The sequence below is a fragment of the Ambystoma mexicanum genome, chromosome 11 (assembly GCF_040938575.1).
Source record: "Ambystoma mexicanum isolate Mex_15411 chromosome 11, UKY_AmexF1_1, whole genome shotgun sequence".
NCBI lineage: Eukaryota > Metazoa > Chordata > Amphibia > Caudata > Ambystomatidae > Ambystoma > Ambystoma mexicanum.
In genome coordinates this window covers 647,060,991-647,082,571 of record NC_090934.1, presented here as the reverse complement: position 1 = coordinate 647,082,571, position 21,581 = coordinate 647,060,991, and the positions used below count along the sequence as shown (strand labels likewise).

The 21,581-nt window shown below is 45.2% G+C and overlaps 1 protein-coding gene across 1 annotated transcript in view; it reads right to left on the bottom strand.

Moving 5' to 3' along the window:
• BBOX1 (gamma-butyrobetaine hydroxylase 1) overlaps positions 1-21,581 on the bottom strand; it is a 552,973-nt gene that overhangs the window by 14,515 nt on the left and 516,877 nt on the right. Inside the window, exon 6 of the mRNA XM_069623505.1 lies at positions 10,436-10,632. Coding sequence (XP_069479606.1) covers positions 10,436-10,632 — 197 coding nt within the window. The remainder of the gene's footprint in view (positions 1-10,435; positions 10,633-21,581) is intronic.

Genomic DNA, 21,581 nt, shown 5'->3' with positions numbered 1-21,581 from the left:
AGCCTGAAGTGGTGGACTAGATTACAACAAACCTGTGCGACGAGCATTAGCAAAGACCTGCAGGCATGTTTTGAGAAATATGTCTTGTGTTTTATTTTTCCAAAGTGTAAGAATGTAAGTAGAAAAACTATCGATATACATTTGGTGTCTGGGTAGTGGGCCTCGCCCTCGGCAAATGCAAATGTGTACTCTGCTTTGCTTATTGGGGATTGCGGCATGACCAAAGCCTATGCCCCATGGATTTGGAGACTGCCCATGGCTGCAAGCCATGAGCACTGGCTACATTATTATGGTATAGTGGATGCTGAACTAGGATGCAGAGTAGGTGCAGTGAATAATAGGGGTGGTTTGATTTGGCTGGGGTCATGGTGAAGCCTTAGGCAATTGAACAATGATTTCCATCCCCAGCATGCACTGTTGATAAGAACAGACATAAGTATCTGTTGCAAAAATATGTTTCTTAAAGGAACTTTAAAGTTCTTTCATATATGTGAAAAGAGGAATTATGAAAACCTTATAGATAGTGATGTAACACCATGAAACATTTTCATTTTTGCAAATCTATTAAAATTACAGAAAATCCTTTGTTAAAGAGATGTTATGGTTAAGATGCATGCCACCCTTGGGAATCCTCTGCTCCAGTAGTTACCCAGTGGCGTCCCACCTTGGCATACCTTGTCATTTCCCTCCTGGGTTCTCATGAGCACTTGCCCATCCATGCTGCTGCTTGTTGCAAAAAACATGTTTCTTAAAGGAGCTTTATAGTTCTTTCATTTATGTGAAAAGAGGAATTATTAATAACTTTTAGACAGTGATATAACACCATGAAACATTTTCACTTATAAAAATCATTAAATTGACATAAAAAACATTGTTAAAGGGATGTCATGGTTAAGATGCATCCCACCCTTGGGACTCCCCTGCTCCAGTAGTTACCCAGTGGCGTCCCACCTTGGCATACTGTTAGGGAGAATTTTCAAGAAAGTGCTCATTTCACTTACCTTTTGAGACCCCCAGCAACTTTGCTGGATTTCTAGGATTTGATTATTCACCTGGGAAGAGTGTGAGCTTTTGTTCCCATTCTTCCATGTATTTTGATGTGTGTTTTACTTTTGTGTTCTTTGGATATGGAGTTTAAAGCAACTCCATAGGCATCATCTTTTTCTGTATGTCAACAGCAACTTAAGTGCAGTGGCACAGGGGTGTCTTTCAGACTCCCCAAGGTTTAAATACCTTTTCTGGGACTGACTACTGTCTCCCAGAGCATGCAAAGTTAAATTGACTTTACTAGTCTTCTTAAACTTACAGACCCAGCACACACCATCTTACTATAGAGTGCTGGAGGGGTTGCCTAGTTTCCCCTGAGTCTAAACACTCATGTAACAGTCAAATGTTACCCTTTCCCACTTGAAATGGCTGGAGGCAGTGCTTTTAAACTACCATGATTCCACTGCGAACACAGGTAGCTAAACATCAGGTCAGCCATGTTTTCCAATATGGCGCCCAAGACCTATCTGTAAAAACAGACTACGGTCAACTTTTTTTGCCATTTCTTTTTGGAAAGGTCCTTCTTGTGTTTGTCTCTGCACGTCAAACCAGGTTTGGTCCCTTTCTTCATTGGCGGTTGGCGGGCTTCAGTCCTCTTTTGGCGCCTGAGTGCCTGGGGTGGACAGGATATGCGGAAGGTGCCCGTAACTCCCTGTCCCTGTGCTTAGGCTCCAAGGAGACCTGAATGCACTCTGGTGTGATTGGCCGGCTGGCTGTCTGGAAAGGACAGCCACCCTGCTGTTTGAGTAACAGCCAGGCTGGAATGAATGGGGGAAAACTGTTTAAAAGCAGGTCTCTGGGACTTGGCAAGCAGAGTCAACCACAGGATCGAAAGATCGAAAGAACTGAAGATGAGCTGAAGGAAGCTGAAGGAAGACGACTGCTGAAACTCCCGGTCCACCGGTGAAGTCCTGCTGCAGGTCCAATTTGCCTGAAACTCCATCGACAGAGAAGCCCTTCAAGGTTAACTTCTTCCCTTGTGTTTGGTGGGAACAACCAACTCGCAAGGCATCTGGACACCGTCCCCATCCTGGTCGAATTTTCTTCAGAGTGCTGTTGAAAACTGGATAGCCAGTGGGAAGGAAACCAGTTTGTGGACTTTGAGGCACTCACACCTTAAACGGACGTTTGCTAAGCTTGTGGCCTCTTCCTTTCGACTGGAGATCAAGAACAGCGAGATCTGCAGGAACTGCAAGGAACAACTGCCTCAGCTGCAGCTTTTCTTCACTTACAAGGTACTGTGCAAGTGCAGTGCAGAACTCAGTTCAGCCGCGGTGAAAGTTTGTGAAACTTTCCCAACTTTGAAGGCTTGTCCTTCCCTAAACCAACATCTGACTTTTCGTCTGAACAAATTCTTCTAAGATCCGTGGCAAAGACTTAACCATTTACTACCAGAACTGTGCTATCCTATACACGACTCTGAACAATTGACTTTGGCCCAGGCCTATTGAATTGAATTGCTGGTTGTAGTGAACAGAAACCTTTTGCCCTGCCTATGAAAGTATTTGTGCTGTTGATTCTTATAACTTTGTCTTTTTACCCCTTTTTAAAGTAACTGAAGTGCCATTTTGCTCCCACTTCAGGGGAGCTGAACTTGTTCAGAAACTGATTGGTTGTGTATTGTAGTATATTAGATTGTGATATTGAGCTGCTCTTACTAGTGGAATGTTTTCAAAATGACTGTGTAAATAAATGTATATTCTTTTACCAAGAAACCTTGACTAAGCATTTGTTTGAATCACTGTATTTGCTAGTCCTTTGTGTAACCTGGTGTACTGCTCACTCTACACTTGAGATAAGTCGGGCTGCTCAGCCACTGCTACCACATTACTGTGTAGTACAGGTTTGTACCAAAGGTGACATTGTACTGACACTTGTAGTCTTCCCAAAGGGTACTGCATATGATTCTGCCTAACACATACCTTGGCATTTCCCTCCTGGGTTCTCATGAGCACTTGCCCATCCATACTGCCCCTTCTATTCATGTACTTCTCTCACTTTATAAGAGCACTGTGTGCAATTTCTTTGGGTTAGTAAGGGAAATGTAGATGGAAAAGATTTGTATAATTTTGTTAAGTGGCAGTTGTGTGTGGAAGCATAATATGGTCATATGGTTCTGTCTTTGTGTCATTTGATATAGTGTGTTTGCAAGAAACACTTCTGCAGGATCCCCCTATAATAGAGGGCTTTGAAGTTGTATATAACAAGGCCCTACGGGGAGAAAGGGGAAGGCCTTATGGTGGCCTGTTGACTGCTATTAAACGTTCCCATGGGGTCTCCATTCAAATAATTGAAATTGATAGGGCCAATATGCTGGTGGCACTCTTGGTGTGGCAGGAGACGAAGGCTGGCATATTTAGTAAATGTCTGTTGGTAAATGTATACTTTAGCCCTCAGAAAGATCAACTAGAGGAGGCCCTGATGGCTCTTTCCTTTACACTGTTGGGAGGATTCCAGGAAAAAGGGGCGTCTCTTATAGTCGTGGTTGACTAACGGCAGAATGTCTAGATGACAAGTGGTATCTGGTACCAAACAGAAAGTCTGTGGCTCAGGAGTCACTTGCTAGGGGAAAAAGAGTTATCGAAGAATTTGAAAGATGGGACCTGGTAATTGTGTACGGGAATGCTCAAGGGGATATCCCCCCGAATTTCTTGTGGCACAATGGGCCCTGGAAAACAACACTAGATTATGTATTTGTCTCACAGGATTTGGCATTGAGGGGGGATCTTTAGTAACAAACCCTTTGATTTTGAGTGATCACTTTTTGTTGGTGTATAACATTATTCTGCCTTTGAAAAAGGAGAATGTTATGCAAATAGCAGTGGAAATAAACCCTAGAAATCCTGAGGTTAGATGGGTACCAAAATTCGCCAAAGCCTTCGTTGGGGAGATTGCTAGCCTGTCCATAGAAAGGATGGCTCTTTTATGCTCTGCGTTAGGCTTCTCTGTAATAATACGGGAGGTTTTGGGCAGTTACCATCGGGCAGACTACTAAAGAAGGGGGTGAACAAACAGGGTAGTACTCATGCCTTTGATTTAGAGACACAGGGTCATAAGAAACACATGCATAGAGAAGTGAGGTGGCTAAAGAAGGCTACAATAGTTGGTTACGAGGAGGAGGTACGTAGACTAAGACAAGTTTACAGAAATTGGGTGAAGGGGAGGCAATTTGTGCTGTACATTAATGATGCTGAAATGATGCTGGCTTTTATGGCAGGGAACCACACAGGTAGTTTCGGGAAACAAATTAAGCCACAAGGGAGAGAATGTTTTTTGCAGTCACATTAAACTTTGGAGGAAACCTGGGTGAAGCATTTTTCTCAACCTTATATGAATTTAAGGGCCAACAGCTCATTGTTTGGTCACAGGCCGGGTGGGGGCATTTAACTGGGATGCGGAGGACATAATTTATCTGGTAAAAAGGAGAAAGTGTTCTCATGCCCGGGCCCTGATGGCATTTCAAATTTGACATTTAAAGATAATCTGGGTGTCTGGTCCAAAGTATTATCAGACTTATTTTCCAGTATCCTTGTTATTAAAGTGTTCCCCGATACTTGGTCTGCTGTTACCATCATTTTACTTTTTAAAGGTGAAGACAGGTCATCACCTTCATTTTATAGACCTATATCACTCTCGGACGCCTCAAACAAAATGTTTGAAAAATGCTCCTTAAAGAGCTACAAAAATGGGCACGCAAATCTCATTCCCTGGATATCTATCAGGCGGGTTTTAGGCAGGGTATGGGCACTGCCTTAAATAGTTTTGTGCTGGATTTACTCGCACATCAAGTCAAAGCCCAAGCTAGATCAGTCTCCTTAGCCTTTTTGGACATTAGCAAGGACTTTGACCATGTAAACATGGCCTTGCTTTGGAAAAGGTTCTATGGACGGGGTTGTCCACCCACATTGGTGGGTATAATTGAGGCGTTGCATACAGGTACAAGAATCAGGGTCAGGTTGGATGCCTCTGGAGGGTATTCAACATGGATTCAGACTAATAGGGGTTTATGCCAGGGGTGTGTGTTGGCCCCTTTTTTTTGTTGGTTTCTACTTATTGGGCATATTGGGCCATTTGGAAAAAGTTAGAACAAACACACCAAGGCTGGGAACCCTGGTCATACAATATTTACTGTATGCGGACAACATTGTTTTATGTGATCTAACTGCTATAGGCCTCCAAAGATACTTGGCTGCAGTAGAAGAGTTTTTGGAAAGCTTTGACTTGTCATTAAATACATCGAAATCAAAGGTATTGATGTTAAAAGGTGGTAGAAAAAATGTAAAATGACTCCCTGGAAACTAAAAACTGGTAACCTTGAGGTGGTCACTAAGCTTGTGTATCTAGGCTCGGCTGTTTAGGATAATTTGGATGGGCCTGAGCTGGTGGCAGACCTCAAGGCTATATTCTTGGGAGCACTTGTTAAGTTACGCCTATTTGATGCTAAATTTGAGAGATTTTCAATTCTCCCGGTTTTAGAATTGTATAAACAGCAAATTATCCTGAAATTGATATGTGAAGCTCAAACTAGCAGCAGACGAACGGATTGCTTTAAATTAGAAGGCTTAATCTGGCGAGAGCTCCTCCGGTTACCACAGTCAGTTCCGTTAGGGGGGATACTTTATGAATTAGGACAGCTTCCCATCCAAACTATGATTGACTGGTGGAAGCTACTTTTGTTTACAAGTATGTTGTACCCACGGGCTGCATCAATTTATGAATGTCTGAACGCTGTATGGAACACAGGGTGATGTAAGGTTTTGGTAGATTGGGCCTCTATTTGTGCAAAAATATTAGAAGAAATAGGTATATCCCTAGAAGTACTGGGATCCACAACAAAATTGGCTAAGACAAAATTGTTTAGACACTTGTGGACCAAATTAAGAGAATCCTTATTCCAGTATAAATGTTTTGGTGATCAGTTTGTTTGGTCCTCTAAGAGTTTTAATATGCCTGCTCCATACCTGAAAAAGCATAGTTCAAGGCACTTTAAGTTTCAGATCTTAAGACTCAGGCTAAACCTAGTGCTAACACAAGAAATTGTGGGCCGGCGAAATAACATTCCATGGGAGCAGAGACTCTGTCGTTACTGTCACACACATATAGAGACTTTGAAGCATTTGTGTGTGCAGTGTACGAACCTGTGGACTTTGCGTACCCAAACTTTATCCTTGAATTTTATGCCTACAGAAGAAGATCTTTGGAGAAGGATTTTAAATTGTAATTAGCTGAGTTTGTCCATTCGTATTTTAGAGATTTTAGAGGCCTGTGCAGTGGATTTCTAGTTTACGATCTTAAAGTTGATAGACTGTTTATTAATGTATTGCTATGTTTCTATTTTATTCTATTTTATATGTTGTTAAACTGTGATGAATTGTTGTTTTATGCTAGTGTTTTGTGTTAAAAGTACATTTTGTACTGTAAGAAACAATAAATAAATAAATACAGTTCTGTCTTTGCCTTCTGCAGGCTGCCATGGAAAGGGAAGAGGGGCTCTGTACGGAGCCCCACCTTCCCTTTCCATGGTGGCCATCTTGGAAAAGGATTTTCTTTCCTACAGCGGGACGCTGCACGCATTCCGCTGTAGGAAGGAAAATCCTTTTTTAGCACCTGGGATTGCCACTTTGGCAACACTAAACTAACACTAAATGTTAACGGAAATATTGGAAAATCTTATTGAGCTTATGTACTATACTAAGAAATCTTGGAGCCTGTAACATTTTTTATCTGTGAAAGTTGGTTCCTAAATGAACATTTTTTTTGTTGTTTTTTTATTATTTTTATTTGCAGCAGGGGTTAGAAACTATGGTAGGTAGGGAAATGAGGGAAGAGGCACCAAGCACTAATAGGGAGGGGCAGGTGTACAGGGGAATATGTACTTGTGTTACATTTAAGGTAGGGGGAAGTGTTTCTCATACTCCTTGATAACAGCTTCAAAAGCACTGTGAAATTTCTCCCCCCTGCAGAGTGGTGCGTTACAGTATATACAGAGGACTATTGTCTTCGAAAGATATGGATCAACAGCCTATTTTATTGCTTGCAAGGTAGCTAGTGGGATTTTGTGTGGTTACAGTGTTGGTTGAGTAAGATGAGGTGGAGGAAGACAGCCTACTACTTACTAAGAAAGGAACAACCTTTCTGAGAGCATTGCGGCGGTTGGATTTGGTGTGACAGCGCATGGAGGTGGTGCCGAAGGAGTACTGTCCAGGTAGTCTGCAATAGTGTATTTCACTCTGGTAGGTTTAGCCTTTGGTACATTCCCAACAGTGGTAAAGAACTGCCACACCCATAATTCTCGCGGGGGGCTAGAGGTAGGCACGTCCTCTACCTCATCTTCTAGGTCCTCTTCATTGCCTTTGACAGTACTGCACTTTTTTGGCTGTGTTGGTCCTCCAGCTGGTGGTGGCTCTTGGGGAGGAGGGATAGCAATAGGTGATGCCATTTTTAAGAAAAATAGCAGTTTTGCTAATATTCCTCCAAGTATGTGCTCTGTACTAGATTGTTAATGGATAATGAGTAATAATAAGTGTAGGAGCTATGCAAGGGGAAAATTTGAGCTTGAAACTTCCTAGATCAGTAGAAAACTGAGTTCCGAACTGTGCGCAATGCACGCACCCGATCGTGAAGTGCAGACATGTTTGCAAACAAGTCATCATACTGCGCACGCGTGAGGTAACGTGATACTGTCTGGAAACTCTGTAATTATGTCAGACGTTGCCGGAGTTTTAAGGTGGTGGGAGTTTTAAGGTGACACTTTGTAAATTGGACAAACATTTTGCTACATTGGGCTAAGTATGATATTAGTAAGTTGTAGGAAATGAGCATGCACTTGTAAAAACCTATGACATTCACTGAAAGAACTTTGTTCGCCAGTTATGGTAAGTTAAGCAACTATAACTTGCACCCCCACTGGGCACTGCTAAGACTAATACCCCGGATATCAAAGATAACAACATGAACACCATTGATGACATCACTGATGACATCTCATATGAAATTAATTTTGATGAAAAGTCCCTACAAGCGGTTGTGTTTATAATGTTGGTAACAATATGTCAGGGATGATCGGGAGACATATCATGAATTACTTAATCTATTAAAAAATGTACTCATCTAAACAAAACATTATATTGGAGTGTTGTTGTTAATAAAGGAACCTAATTCTACATAAACTTAGGCAATGGCTGCAGCATACACCATACTTTTTTTAATCTTGTAATTTTGGATAGTAAAATAACAAATGCGACCTTATCAAAGGTTTGATGAATGTTAAACATGTAATAAATAGCTAACAATTCAAGACTGACTGCACACTTCTGCTAGTACTAACAATACATTTGAACACCCACAATGCATACAAATCAGAGGCACATACAGGGAAACTAAAGTAAGGAAGAAAGAAACAGCATCACCAGAAAATGTTAATAACATTAAGGTTCATCTTCATGTATACAAATTAATTGTGTGCTTGTGGCCTGCTTATTGCCCCATGTATGTGCACCATGAGCTGAAACCAAACCCAAAGGAAAGTACTTTAAGAACATACGACAAGGTTAAATTCTAGATACATAGCACCTTTTGAATTTTAATATTCTGACTGTCAGTGAACATAACCACCTGGCCTAGTTATATCAGTGAATAAAAACAAGTGGCCCATATATGTGATGTCATCAGTGATGTCATCACTGACATTTGTGGTGTCATCTTCTTAGCAGTGCATGGTGGTGATGCGAGTTATAGTTGTTTAGCTTACCATAACTGGTGAATTTCTGAGGTTTTTTCAGTTTAACCATAATGCCCCTTTAACAAAGTTTGTTCATTGAATTTCATAGGTTTCTATTAGTGCAACTTAATCATAAAGTCCCTTTGACAACGTTTTTTCAGTGAATCAAGTAAATGCATATTCTTTGTTCTGTAATATGCAAGCGTCTGGGAAAATAGGATATTAAGCATTTACCCACAGTGGAAGGACCACTCTCTGGTGGGTTCGTTTATAACATAGGAAATAACTTCCAACATAATTCATATTTGGTTCCTCTCACAAATCGAAGTTATCAGAACAACTGCTATTCCCCATTCACCTAATTTGTGAAATTACATCAGTAGCTCCTCCTTCCTTGCTCCTGATTGCCAAGGAAGGGCACTAGTGTACGCACAAGGCACCCGTCTCTGTTGCCCTTGGACTGCCAAGGACACGTGGGTCATTACAAGTATGTCAGTCCAGAAATAAGGTGCTCTTAACAACGTGTACTTTCTACTGGCAGGGCTGCCTGTCGATAGCTCAGGCCCCTACTGGCAGATAAATCACAGAAGCACTTGCACCGTTAAAAACAGTGCCAGTGCTTCACTGTTTCCCATCCCATGGGAATGGGAACTTACTGTTATTCCATTGCCCGCAATATCCCAGCAATACCAGGTTATCGGGTGGTAGAAACGGTAATCTTATATTGCGGTAGGCCGCCAGTACTACTTGTGGCTTACTGGCAATCTTGTAATTACCCCATTGTATTCTTTCTTCCCCTGTCTTCCGTCTTCCTCCTTGCCTTCTGACGTCCGATAACACATTGCCTTCCTCCTTCCTCTTTGCCCTCTGTCTGCCAAAAACATTTGTTTATACCCATTGCCTCCTTCTGCATGTGTGGTTGATTACCACAATTGCCCCCTTTCACCTTGCTCCACGTCTACTCATCAACTTCAAAAGTCATATTTTTCATTGACGAGAATTTACTTTCATATGGTTGAATCGACTGGTTTTAAGGGTTTCCAGAATACTGGTTTTGCCAGGACTGTCCCGTAATTGGGTGCTTTGTCCCCCTGTTCTCAAGATTATTTTTCAATTGGAAATCTCAGTGGTCCTGGTTTTTGGTAGTACGTCTTCATAGTTGGCAGGTAGCAATGCACAATTTGCGGCATTTTACAACTTAAGATAGTGGTAGTTTGTGATAAATTAATTATGTTTACTCCTAAAGTAACACTTAAACCTCCTTCTGATCCTCCAACTGCTACTGAAGTGTAATGCCTTGACAGCCACTGTGAAAAGTTAGCCTTACTTTGATGTTAGTTTCACTGTCCTGGTGTTTTACTTTTTACATCTGATCACCCCACTGGTTCATAGTTGTTTCTCTAAATTACATGACCACACGTGAATATACTCCTTTTGGGGGAAATGGTGCAATTTCCAGTTGTGCGTTTCACCATAATACTTACCATATTATTGTAATTATAACATACTGTACGATGTTGTATCGACACAAGATGGCAGTCAAACCCCATTTTATAAAAAAAATAATCATTGGGCAAAAACGAGCATAGTTCATGAAAGGCATGTCAACCTTGCAGCAGGAGATGGTTTCAGACTATGTTTGAAGATATGTGTGATAAGGCGACTTACTCGATGATGTGTTGTTTGGATTGCAGAGCAAAGTCACAATAATCGACTCCAATGTCTGTGAAATCAACCACGGTGGACGACAGGACGTGGAAGGCTTCGGGGTTCTGTTCTCGGAGCTGGTTGCACACATGAAACCCATCAATGACTTCACTCTCACCTCCCAGCTCGGCCTGCTTCAAACAGTGAAGGAACTGGACCTACAATACATTTAGCACAGACATAGATATCAACACGAATATTTCATCCAACGTGGCCTTAGACAGCGCTCGCTGCACGTATTCAAGTGTGCGCACATGGAACAAATATTGTATTATGTGTGTTTTAGTGAAACAGTTTTTCATTTCGTTTGATCGTTAACTCGCAAAGCAGTGGCCCTGAAGCTACTCTCTAAGCAACATGTGTTTCAGCCTAAAGCAAGGGCTGTGATCATGAACTGGGCGCAATAAATCCCAGGAGGAAGCAACACAGGTTCGATCCCCAGGTCCGCAATTAGAAACCTCGGGTTAATAAGCGCATTATAAATACGCAACTAAGACAAATTCCTGTAACAGTGCCTCGATGCCCCCGGGTTGTGTGAGCGCTTTAAAGATGCAAATAAATAAATAAATGCCCCACAAAGCACTCAGGAATAATTTCCAACATTAACTAAGAGCGACCCGTATGTGATGGGCGCACCCGTGCCTTGGGCCGCCCCGTACTGACACACACGCATGCACACAATCACTGAGCCGAATACATATACGTCTGTGCTTTCCAGGGTCCCGGCGTTTCTTCTGCTATGCATTCTGGTCCAGGCTAGGCCATGCGTAACTTCAGTCACAACCTGAGTGTTCTACGCCAAATATTAGAACGAGGCTTGCGCATGCGCGCCTTTTACTTAAAGACGTCACATTTCTCCTTTTCCATAACAGAAAACAACCAATACCAAACACTTCAACATAACACTGTGAACTGACCCAATGTGGGTCGCTGACCTGATTGAGATGCTGGCTCAGTTTCCTGAGCCCAGGATGTAGTCCTTTAGACGAACAGGCAGTCTGCGATCGCGTCGTGTGGGATATCGGCCGCAACTCCATGGGGTTTGCGGCGGGCTATTAGCCCTTGGTGTCATGTCCAGGTCCTCTGCCACTGCTCTGGGTGGGGCAACGTCTTCTGGTTCCTCATTCGGACATGGGGCATCGATCTTTTTGAAGAAAGATTGGTTGCGGGTGACAGTCCCTCTCTCATTGGCTGCGGTGACCATGGTCCCTTTTACATGAGTAACCATCTACAGTTGGGGCTCATACGGGAGCGACAGCTTCCCTTCGGGTCACCGATTTCGCACCAGCACAGAGTCTCCCACGGCTACCTCCTTATCTTGTAAGCCTCTCCTCGCACTCTCTTTCTCGTTGCGCGCTGCTCGCTATTCGCGCACTTTGTCATTATCGATGACCCCAGGCTCACAGCCCTCTACTTCCGGGATGAGGCCTCTCAGACAGCGTCCAAATAGAGCCTCGGCCGGGGCAACTCCCGTGGACTGGTGGGGTGTTGTTCAGTACTCACGCAAAAACTCCACCAGTTTCTTCTTCAAGTACCCTCCTCCATTGGCCGATATTAGAAACACCTTCTGCAGTGTCCTCATGAGCCTTTCGGCTTCCCCATTTGCTTGAGGCCAGAGGGGTGACACCTTCCGGTGCTGGATTCCTTTCATATTCATGTACTGTGCGAACTGGCTCCCTGTGAATGGTGGTCCATTGTCAGAGCCCAGGATTTTGGGAAACCCATGAGTCGCGAACATCTTGTCCAAGGCCATAATGGTGTGCTCGCTTGCTTTTGATTCCACCACTTCCACCTCCGGATATCTTGACCATTGGTCGACCACGGGCAAAAAGTACATGCCCCTCCCTGTCGACCCAAAATCAGCATGGACTGTGCCCCACAGACTCTCACTCCTTTCCATGGAGCTGATGAGTGGTGCTCTCTCTATTGGGCTCGCCGCTTGGCATCGCAGGCACCTCCTCACGTGTGATTCCACAAGGCCTTCTAGATCCGTAAACCATACTTTGGGTCTCAGTCGCGCCTTCGTTTTTGCGACCCCTTGATGTCCGGTGTGCGCTAGTTCTAGGACACGAGCCCTCAGTGTCTGCGGAATAACAATCTGTCTTCCGCGCAGCAGCAGTCCGTCATCTTATATCGAGAGTTCATCCTTTACTCTTCAGAGCGCTTGGAGATCCCTCCGGGCCCTAGCATCCCACCTGGTGTTGTTCTGCAGTACCTCTTTCCATTCACCACTTCTTACCGCTGCCTGAATGATTTTGAACACTTCATCCGTTGACGATTCCACAGCCAGAACTTCCCTAGACAGTGCCACCGGCATCGCGCTCTCCACAATGCTGTGAACAAACTCCTGGCACTCCACAAGTTCACCAGACCCTGCCCCCCCACATGGTTCGGGTGGCGGGACAGATAGTCAGCTGGATTGGTCGTTCCAGGCCGGTACACAAGCTTGACTCCATACTCGATGAGCGCAAGCATCCATCATTCAATCCGCGGGAGAGGCTTCGATGACACACCCGCAAGGATGGGCAGAAGTGGTTTATGGTCCGTCACTACCGTCACAGGCTTTCCAAGAATATATATGCGAAAATGCCTGCAGCCCCATAGGATGACCAGTGCCTCCGTCTCAATCTGTGAGTAGCCTCTCTCGGTGTACATGAGGGCCTTGCTCGCATAGGCGATGGGGCACATGTCCCCTCTGGCGTCAGACTGCATGAGAACAGCACCCAGTCCCACCGGTCTGGAATCCACAACAATTTCTGACTCTGCGGTTGGGTCAAAATATGCCATTGTGTCCCGATCCGAGAGAGCCCTCTTGATCTCCAGGAATGCATCTTGTTCTCTCTTGTACCACACCCATGTGGCCTCATTCTTTGTCAGAGCCCGGAGAGGTCCGGACAGGGACGCCAACCCTTTGATGAATCGCCCACAGTAGTTAACAATCCCCAGGAAACTACATACTTCTGTGGGGGATTGGGGCGCCGCAGCCTCGCGGATGTCCTTTATTTTCTCCGGATCAGGCGAAACACGGTTGGCATGAAAAATGAATACAAAAAAACCCAATACGATCCTTGAAAAATTCACATTTTCCTCGATGTAGGGTAAGGCCCAGCTCCCTCAGCCTCTGCAAGTTGGACTCCAACCTCTTCATGTGCTCGGTCTGGGACTCAGCAAAAACCAGAATGTCATCACTCATATTGAGTACCCCTTTTAGACCAGCTAGCGCTCCCCGGATGACATTTTGGAAGACTTCTGCCGCAGACGAAATACCAAAACTCAGGCGTTTAAACTGATAGAGGCCCTCATGAGTGGTAAAGGTTGTAATGTACCTCGAGTCTGGGTGAAGCTCTAGCTGGTGATACTCTGACCTCAGATACAGCTTCGAGAACACCTTGGCCCCTTGCAGCTCTCCCACAATGTCGTCCAGCGTCGGAGTTATGTGCCTCTTGCATTTGATGGCAGCATTGGGGAGACGCATGTCCACACAAATGCGAACGACACCTGGCTGTTTAGGTTTTGGCACCACTACAATGGGCGAAACCCAGGGCATCGGCACTTCCACCCTTTCTATGATGTCCATTTCGACTAGCAGCTGCAATTTCTTCTCTACCTGCTCGCGGAGGCGGAAGGGGATCCGTCGATGCTTCAGAGCTGTGGGCCGAAAGGTGTGCCAACGTGTAAGCGCACTGGGGGAGCCTTCAACTTGCCCAATCCCTGAAAGATGCCAGAGAATTTATCTAGGAGTTGGTCCATGTCCATCTGGTACACCTCAAGGGCAAAGTGCACAAGGCCTAGTGCCTCCGACGTGGCACAGCTCAGCAGCGAGTGCGGGCTGATGTCGGTGATGAAAAACCTTGCTGTAATGGTCCTGGCCCCTCGAGTTACAGGCGCCACAAACACCCCTTGAATGGGTAATGGTGTGTCACCCCCAAAAGTGAATATCTTCGCCCTTGACACGTCCAGCGGGGGTGCGCCCGGGATGGCCTTGTAGTGGTCGGTGGTAAGAACACAGACAGAGGCCCAGGTGTCAATCAGTACCTGGGTGGGGGCACCTTGAATGTCTACCACACATGTAGGTTGTTGCCGTTTCTTCACTCCTGTCGCGAGATTTGAAATGAAGATTTCCTCCTCCTCTTCCTCTTCTTCCCCGATGTTAAGCCTTTGAGCATCCTGCTCTAGCGTTGCGATGCTCTGCTGTCTCCTAAAGCCACCACTGCTCTCCTGCGCCGGCCCCCGTTGTGTGTGGATACTGGGGCAGCTGCACGGCACATCCTGGCATAGTGACCCGGATTGTTGCACCTTCCGCAGACTCTGGTTTTAGCGGGACAGTCCTCAGAGTGGGGCAGATCATACCCACAGTATTGGCAAATAGCCGCAGTCCCCTGTGCAGTGGCCACATCCTGGCGCTTCTGGCTCCAGCGCGACTTTGACGGAGCCTGCCTCCCCACTGCAAACGCCTCTTCACACTTTCCAGAGTGCACTGCTGCATCCATCTTTGCACCCATCGTTTCGGCCAGCTCATACACTCCGCCGCTGTCTAGTATTTGGGTTAGAGTCATACCTGGCTCCCACAGAATCTGTCTACGTCGCTTGCCTGAACTGCAGCCTTGGATCACTTGATTGCGAACCATGACCTCTACATTGTCCCACCTGCAGGTTCTTGCCATCTGTCGCAGACGTGCGCAGAATTGGTCAAGAGATTCATCCTCACGCTGCTTCTCCCCGCAAAATAGAAATCTATCGAAGTCTATGTTGGATAATGGAATGAAATAGTTCTGTAGTGCCGTTTTGACAGCATCATACGTCACTACCTGCAGGTTCAGGGATTCATAAATGCGGAGGACGTCCATGACTGCTGAATATAGCAGGGTTGCTCTTTTCTCATCATCATCAGTCTCTCCAGTCACAGTAAAAAACATATCCAATTTCTTGATCCACAGGAGCCATTTTGGGCCCAATTTTGAGGGTGGACCAGAAGTGTAAAATTCCTGCATTGGCAGCAACGAGCCATGTTGCCGACGCACCACTCTCTGTGGCGCAGAAGCTTCCCCGTCGCTGTCCACCATCTTCACAGGTCGCACAGGCACCTCAGTATATGTAGGAGGTTGCAAACCTGTCTTGTACAGCTTCTGACATACTTGGATGTGTGTGCTGAGGCAATGCAGCGTTGTGGTGATGATCCCCTCCAGCACCTCGTTGGCAGTCAGCCCTAGACAGCCCTTCTGGCACCCTGCCACTACGAGCCTGTGGTTCCAGGACAAATATGCAGTCCTCGAGGACTGGAGGACTGCAAAAGTTCCAAAAATGGAGGATTTGATGAACCTCAGCATGTGGACAGCGCACGAGCGCCCTCGCGGGCCGCTACTGCCTCACATGCCGAGGATAAGATGGCCACCATCACTCGTGTCGGGTCGGGATCCGTGCGTAGGAGAATGGCTGTGATTGACACACTTGCTCATGTCAAACGCTTTCTCTGTCGATTCCCGCCTCATCGCCAATGTGATGGGCGCACCCGTGCCTCGGGCTGCCCCGTACTGACACACACGCATGCACACAATCACTGAGCCGAATACATATACGTCTGTGCTTTCCAGGGTCTAGCAGTTCGGGCTGGGCTGCTACCTTCGGTGGTGGCAGCTGCTGACTGATTTGCACATGGCTGGTCCCCTTTTGCAATGGCGCAGACGGGCTAAAAAACGGTGGTGTGGAAGGTTGCCCAGAGCAATTGCCGGTGGTTTAGATTCATTCAAAACCTTCCACCCATCTCTTTTGTGGTCAGTTCCAGGGTCCTGGCGGCAACTGCCGCACGGACCGTCTTTATTGGTCACCGCGCATGCGCGGCCCACAAAGAGGCTCGCGCATGCGTGCCTTTTACTTAAAGACGTCACACCGTACATACTCTGTCAAATCAAACGGGGGAAATTACATAAATCAAAGGTGAGGATGGAGGTGTGCCATCACCAAATGCACTGTGCAACCCTGCACTGCGCTCCTTTATTTGGCACATATTGGCATTTACCATGGCTCTGGATCTGTAAGGACTTTTCTTTTACTTCCAAAATGAAATTTCAACAGCATTGTATGTCTGCGTTTTTGTATTTTTATGTAATAGCGTTTTAACTGGGAAAAAAAGTTCTCACATCAATAAGATCGTCGTCAAAAAGAACAATAGCCTCACTGTATATTGAATCGTAAAAGTGGCACGTGCCATTGCATTTCCAAAGCACACCCAACATGTTAACTGGCTCTAGGCCCAACGCATTTCTGATTTCATAACGCATTTTAAAAGGCCCATTGTACTCCTGCTGGTCCCCTATTTTTCATTTCTTCTGCTATGCATTCTGATCCAGGCTATGCCACGCGTAACTGCAGTCAAAATCCGAGTGTTCTACGCCAAATATTAGCATTTTCTTTTCCAGGTTGAATATTGAAGGTCTTCATCAACTCAACTGGACAGTGCAGGAACGTATCATTAATAAATGGAGTTGCTGAAAGTGTCTGGGTCAGTTTCTTTTCAGCCCTATTTGCAGAGCGGCTCATAATGGAGGAGACTACCTACGATGAGCCATCCTGGCACCTCAACTATGATCAGGCAGACCTGGCTAACTTGATAAGGCAATCCAAACCCTCCTGAGCTCCAGGCGCAGATGGCCTCTCTTACATGATCCTTAAAGAAAACCCAGAACAGTGGGATTATGAACTGGACCAGATTCTGAAAAATGTCTTAGAAACGAGACTGCTCTCAAATTCATGGAAGGAAGCCAATGCGTGATCCCGATTTTTCAGAATGGCGATATTGGCGACCCAAATAACTATCGCCCAATCGCGCTATTGGAGGTAGTGGGAAAACTCCATGCCACATTGCTCCTACAAAGATATGGCAAATGGTCACTGAATGAGGGACATCAATATCCGTTCCAGTCAGGCTTTACATTGGGCTTGGGTATCTCTCCGCCAATCTTCCTTCTTTCACTACTGATGATGAGGGTCCAAAAAACAAACTGTATGATCTACATAGCTTTTTTCAATGTATTTAAAGCTTTTGATGGAATCAGCACTAAAAGACTGTGGGATAGGTTACTATAATGTAATTGCCCTGTGGACCTGGTTGACCAGTTAAAAGCACTACACATGGACTCCTCCTGCAGAATTCGACTTTACACCTCTGGCCTCCTGAGTGACAAGATCACGATAGGCTGAGGTATGAAATAAGGGAGCCCATTAGCACCAGCACTTTTTAACCTCTATATCTCAGACTTGACAGCGTTTATGGTCAACGTTAGGTGCTTTCCTCCAAAAATCAGAGGAGTAAAAGTCAGTTGACTCATATATGCAGACGACTTGGTCCTTCTTGGCTCCACCCCACAGGCTTGCAGAGACAACTGAATGGCTGGAGGAATACACCGCCCTAAACGTCTACAGATGAATATAGGAAAGACAAAGATCCTTTTCCTTTACAAGAGCCAAGGGAAATGGAACAAGCAATTCACCTGGCGATTGGGGTCTGGGAAAAACGAGGTGGTCGAATCGTTTAAATATCTGGGAGTCCAGATCTGCCAAAATTCGACACAAACAAAAACTGTTAAAACACAAAAATGAGTGTATTGTGGAGCCAAGCCTTAATTTTGAAGTACAGATATTGTGGCTTCTCACTGCAGCCACTAAGACGTTTACATAGCCAAAGCAGTCCCTGTGGTGGCTTACAGTGCTGATGCACTGACATACATTCCAAAAAAACAATGTCCCCTACTAGAAGGCCACTTTTGGAAGAGAGTGCTTAGCCTACCCAAATCTATCCCAATTCAGATTATCAGAAGGGAGCTGGGGCTTATCACTCTGAATGGACTGGTGGAGTGGAAAGCCTTGACTCTTTTCGGAAATTATTTGTTGGTTTCTCCACCAATGACTTTTGCTTTAATAAAAGCCAAGGCAGAGTCTGGGATCAGTGCACTGGGGACCTTGTGGGACCAGACTTGCAAACTTCTCTTGGAAGAGCTAGGGAAAACCATCGAAGAACTGCTGACCAAACCACGCAAAGGCAAGAAAAAGCTGTGGAAAAGAGATTGGATTGGTACGAGTGAAGAAGCACATATATTCAAACAGTTTCACCACTTAGCAAAAGAAGTAAGATCATTTGGAGATATCCCAGGGTACATATAGAAATTCCCAGACCACTATTTTAGCTCTCAGTTTATGAGTATCAGATGTAATCTGTACCCCACAATGAAAATTATCATGGCGAGAGAGGGCGAGAGTCTAGAAACTCCATCGTGCAGGTTTTGGAAGTGACTAGGAGTCTTGGAAAACCTGTTCAGCCTCTGCAGCCAATGCCCAGCCCTAACCGAACTATGAACATGTTACTGTGCAAAAATTGTAGAAAGTGCCCCTTCACCTTCAGAAGAAGATTGGTGGGCAATATTGCTGAGCAGGGAAAAAACTGCACTGACTATCGCAGAAGTAACAGTTCTAGAAAAATGTTTGCGACGTAGGACCGCCTCAGTTAACAACAAGGATTAGATGATAAAATGTCCCATTTTTAGATGTCTGACCCTTTAAGATGGATCTCCTTGTTTGCTAAAAGTGACTCCCTGCAAATCAGCGATACCCAGGGTACCAGGAGGCAAAATCACAGTGGCTCGATTATAATATTGGGATCTAGGGAGCAAAACACAGAAGGCATTAATGTTATTGACAACTGGGGTGCATCAGAGTAAGGGGCTTTGGTGTGAATTTCAACTGGCAATATAATGTGTTCTTTGTCTAGGTATGTTAGACCAGATTGTGTGCAATACCCTGTGGGAGACTGCACCAGCCTTGTCCTCTTGGCAATAGTTAACCCAACCTTTGTTATAAGCATGTACTACACAAGTTGGTAGAGTGACTGAGCAGCCAGGTTTATCTCAAGAGGGGTCAATGTGAGCTGTAAGGTGGTTATACAGAGTTTCACAATGACAGTTATTCAAATAAACACTTACACACAAGGTTTCTTGATTAAACTATTATTAATTGATTTAACACTATGTATGTATACTTCAATAAATACACACTCTCAATTTCACTCAACCAGTTCATACCCATTGGGGATGACACACAGACACTTCCTACACCCTCGGGTGACTTAAATAACTAGAGCACTGTGGACATTGATTTATCACTGGCACATTCAGAGCAATACTGAGTGGGAGATCCAAAGGCAAAGTATCAGAGGGAGAAAACAAGGTTAACAATGTTTCTTCAGCAAAGTACTTTTTAAAACCCTGCAATGCCAAGTAAATTAACCCTTTCCTGGGGGAAAGGCGAAGAACAAAGTTAGAGGAAAGAAGAGTCTTCCAGGGAGCCAGGATAGCCAATGTTAGTTGAGCAAATGTCTAGGGGAGCTGAAGCCTTTCTTGCTGGTAGGTAAAAAGTCTTGCACAATGTTTTTAGAAATGCTTGTAGAAAATGACATCACTGTGGGGCCACATGCTGGGAGGCAGTGAGGGGCAAAGCTGCAAGCAACTCTGCAAGGGAAACTAAGACAAGTCTCAACTGAGAACTAGCAAGACTACACGACAAGAGATAAGTCCTCTTAGTTTTAGAGTACCTTTGGTAGAGGAAAAACTGCTTCCAGCTGGTGTCTGTTCATGTGGTGGTCTGTAGAGCCTGTGTTCCTGGGCCTCAGTCGTGGGGACACAAGAGGGAGGATGTCTGGGGACTCCTGCGCTACGAATGGAAGGTCAGTGGCAGGAATGGGCAAACTTCAGATCAGCAGCAATTTGCGGTTTCAGCTCCTCGCGGCTCTTGCAAGCAGTACCACTGCGGTTCTCGGATACCTTAAAGGACTTTCCTCGCATCTGGGGTCCAGCACTCTGTTGAGGTGGCTCAGGCTTGGTCAGTCCTGCTTCTTGGTAGTTCGGAGGATCTTCCTGGAGCTCAGGTCCAACTTAAAATCGATGCACCCGATCTGGTGTTCCTCTCCCTGGCAATTTGGTCCCTGCAGCATCAATGGAAGTACAGCCAGCTCCGAGAGGATGTCCAGACGAGTTCACTTTGGGATTGATTGGTTCCACCAACCCAAGGGGAGAAGTCGTCCGTTGCAGGGGTTCTCTGGTCGAGGCGAATTCGGAGCTTCAGCAATGCAGCAGGGCTTCACCAGGCAAACCAATGTTCCAGGAGTTGAATCAAGAGTAATTTCCAAGTTCTTCTTCGAATTCCTTCATCCAGCGGTCGACTCTGCCTTTCAAGCAAACAGTCTCGCCTTTATGCAGGTTTCTCGCATTCATTCACAACCTAGATGTCACTTACACAGCAGGGTGGCTGTTCTCCAAGGACAGTCAGCTGGCCAATCACCTTAGAGTGCATTCCTGTAACCAAGGGCATTAAGCACAGGGAGTTTCGGGCACCTCCCTAACGTCCTGTCCTGCCAGACACACTGGAGCCAGAGTCAGGCTTTACCAGTGAATCCTGCCAAAGACAAAATGAACAAAGGGACCAAACCTGGTTTGGTGCGCAGAGTAAATCTCATGAAGGACCTTTTTAGCAAGAAATGGCAAAAAGAGAAGACCACGGCCATTTTGACAAAACGGGCACCCATGGGTGTCTTACTACAGCTGCAATTGCAGCCCGCGATAAAAAAACACAATGGTAGGAAAAACTAAACCACTGCCACCAGCCATTAATTGTAGAAAGGGCAAAATCAAAATGTTACACTAGACAAAGGGGATCCTAAGTAATCCCTCCAGCACCCAGTTGTAAGAAAGTCCGTGCTGGGTCTAGAAAGTTACAAAATGTAAGCAAATTCAATTTCACTTCACTGCTCTGGGAAACAGTAGTTTCACCAAGAGAAGTTATTTAAACCTTTTGGAAATCTAAAGGACTTGCCTGTGTCACTGGACTGAAGGTGCTGTGTGTCACAATGTAAAGATAATGGCTATGTAGTTTGTCAGACTCCAAAGTCAAAAGAAACACAGAGACCAAATCACAGAAAAAATACATGAGAGAGTGGGGAAAAGGTCTACTCTCGCCAGGTGCGAAATTAAAAGTCCTAATGTCCAGAAAAAAGAACAGGGGATCTCCGGGGTAGAAGGGAATTAGTACATTTCTGAGAATTCTCGCTAACAAGGTATTTAGC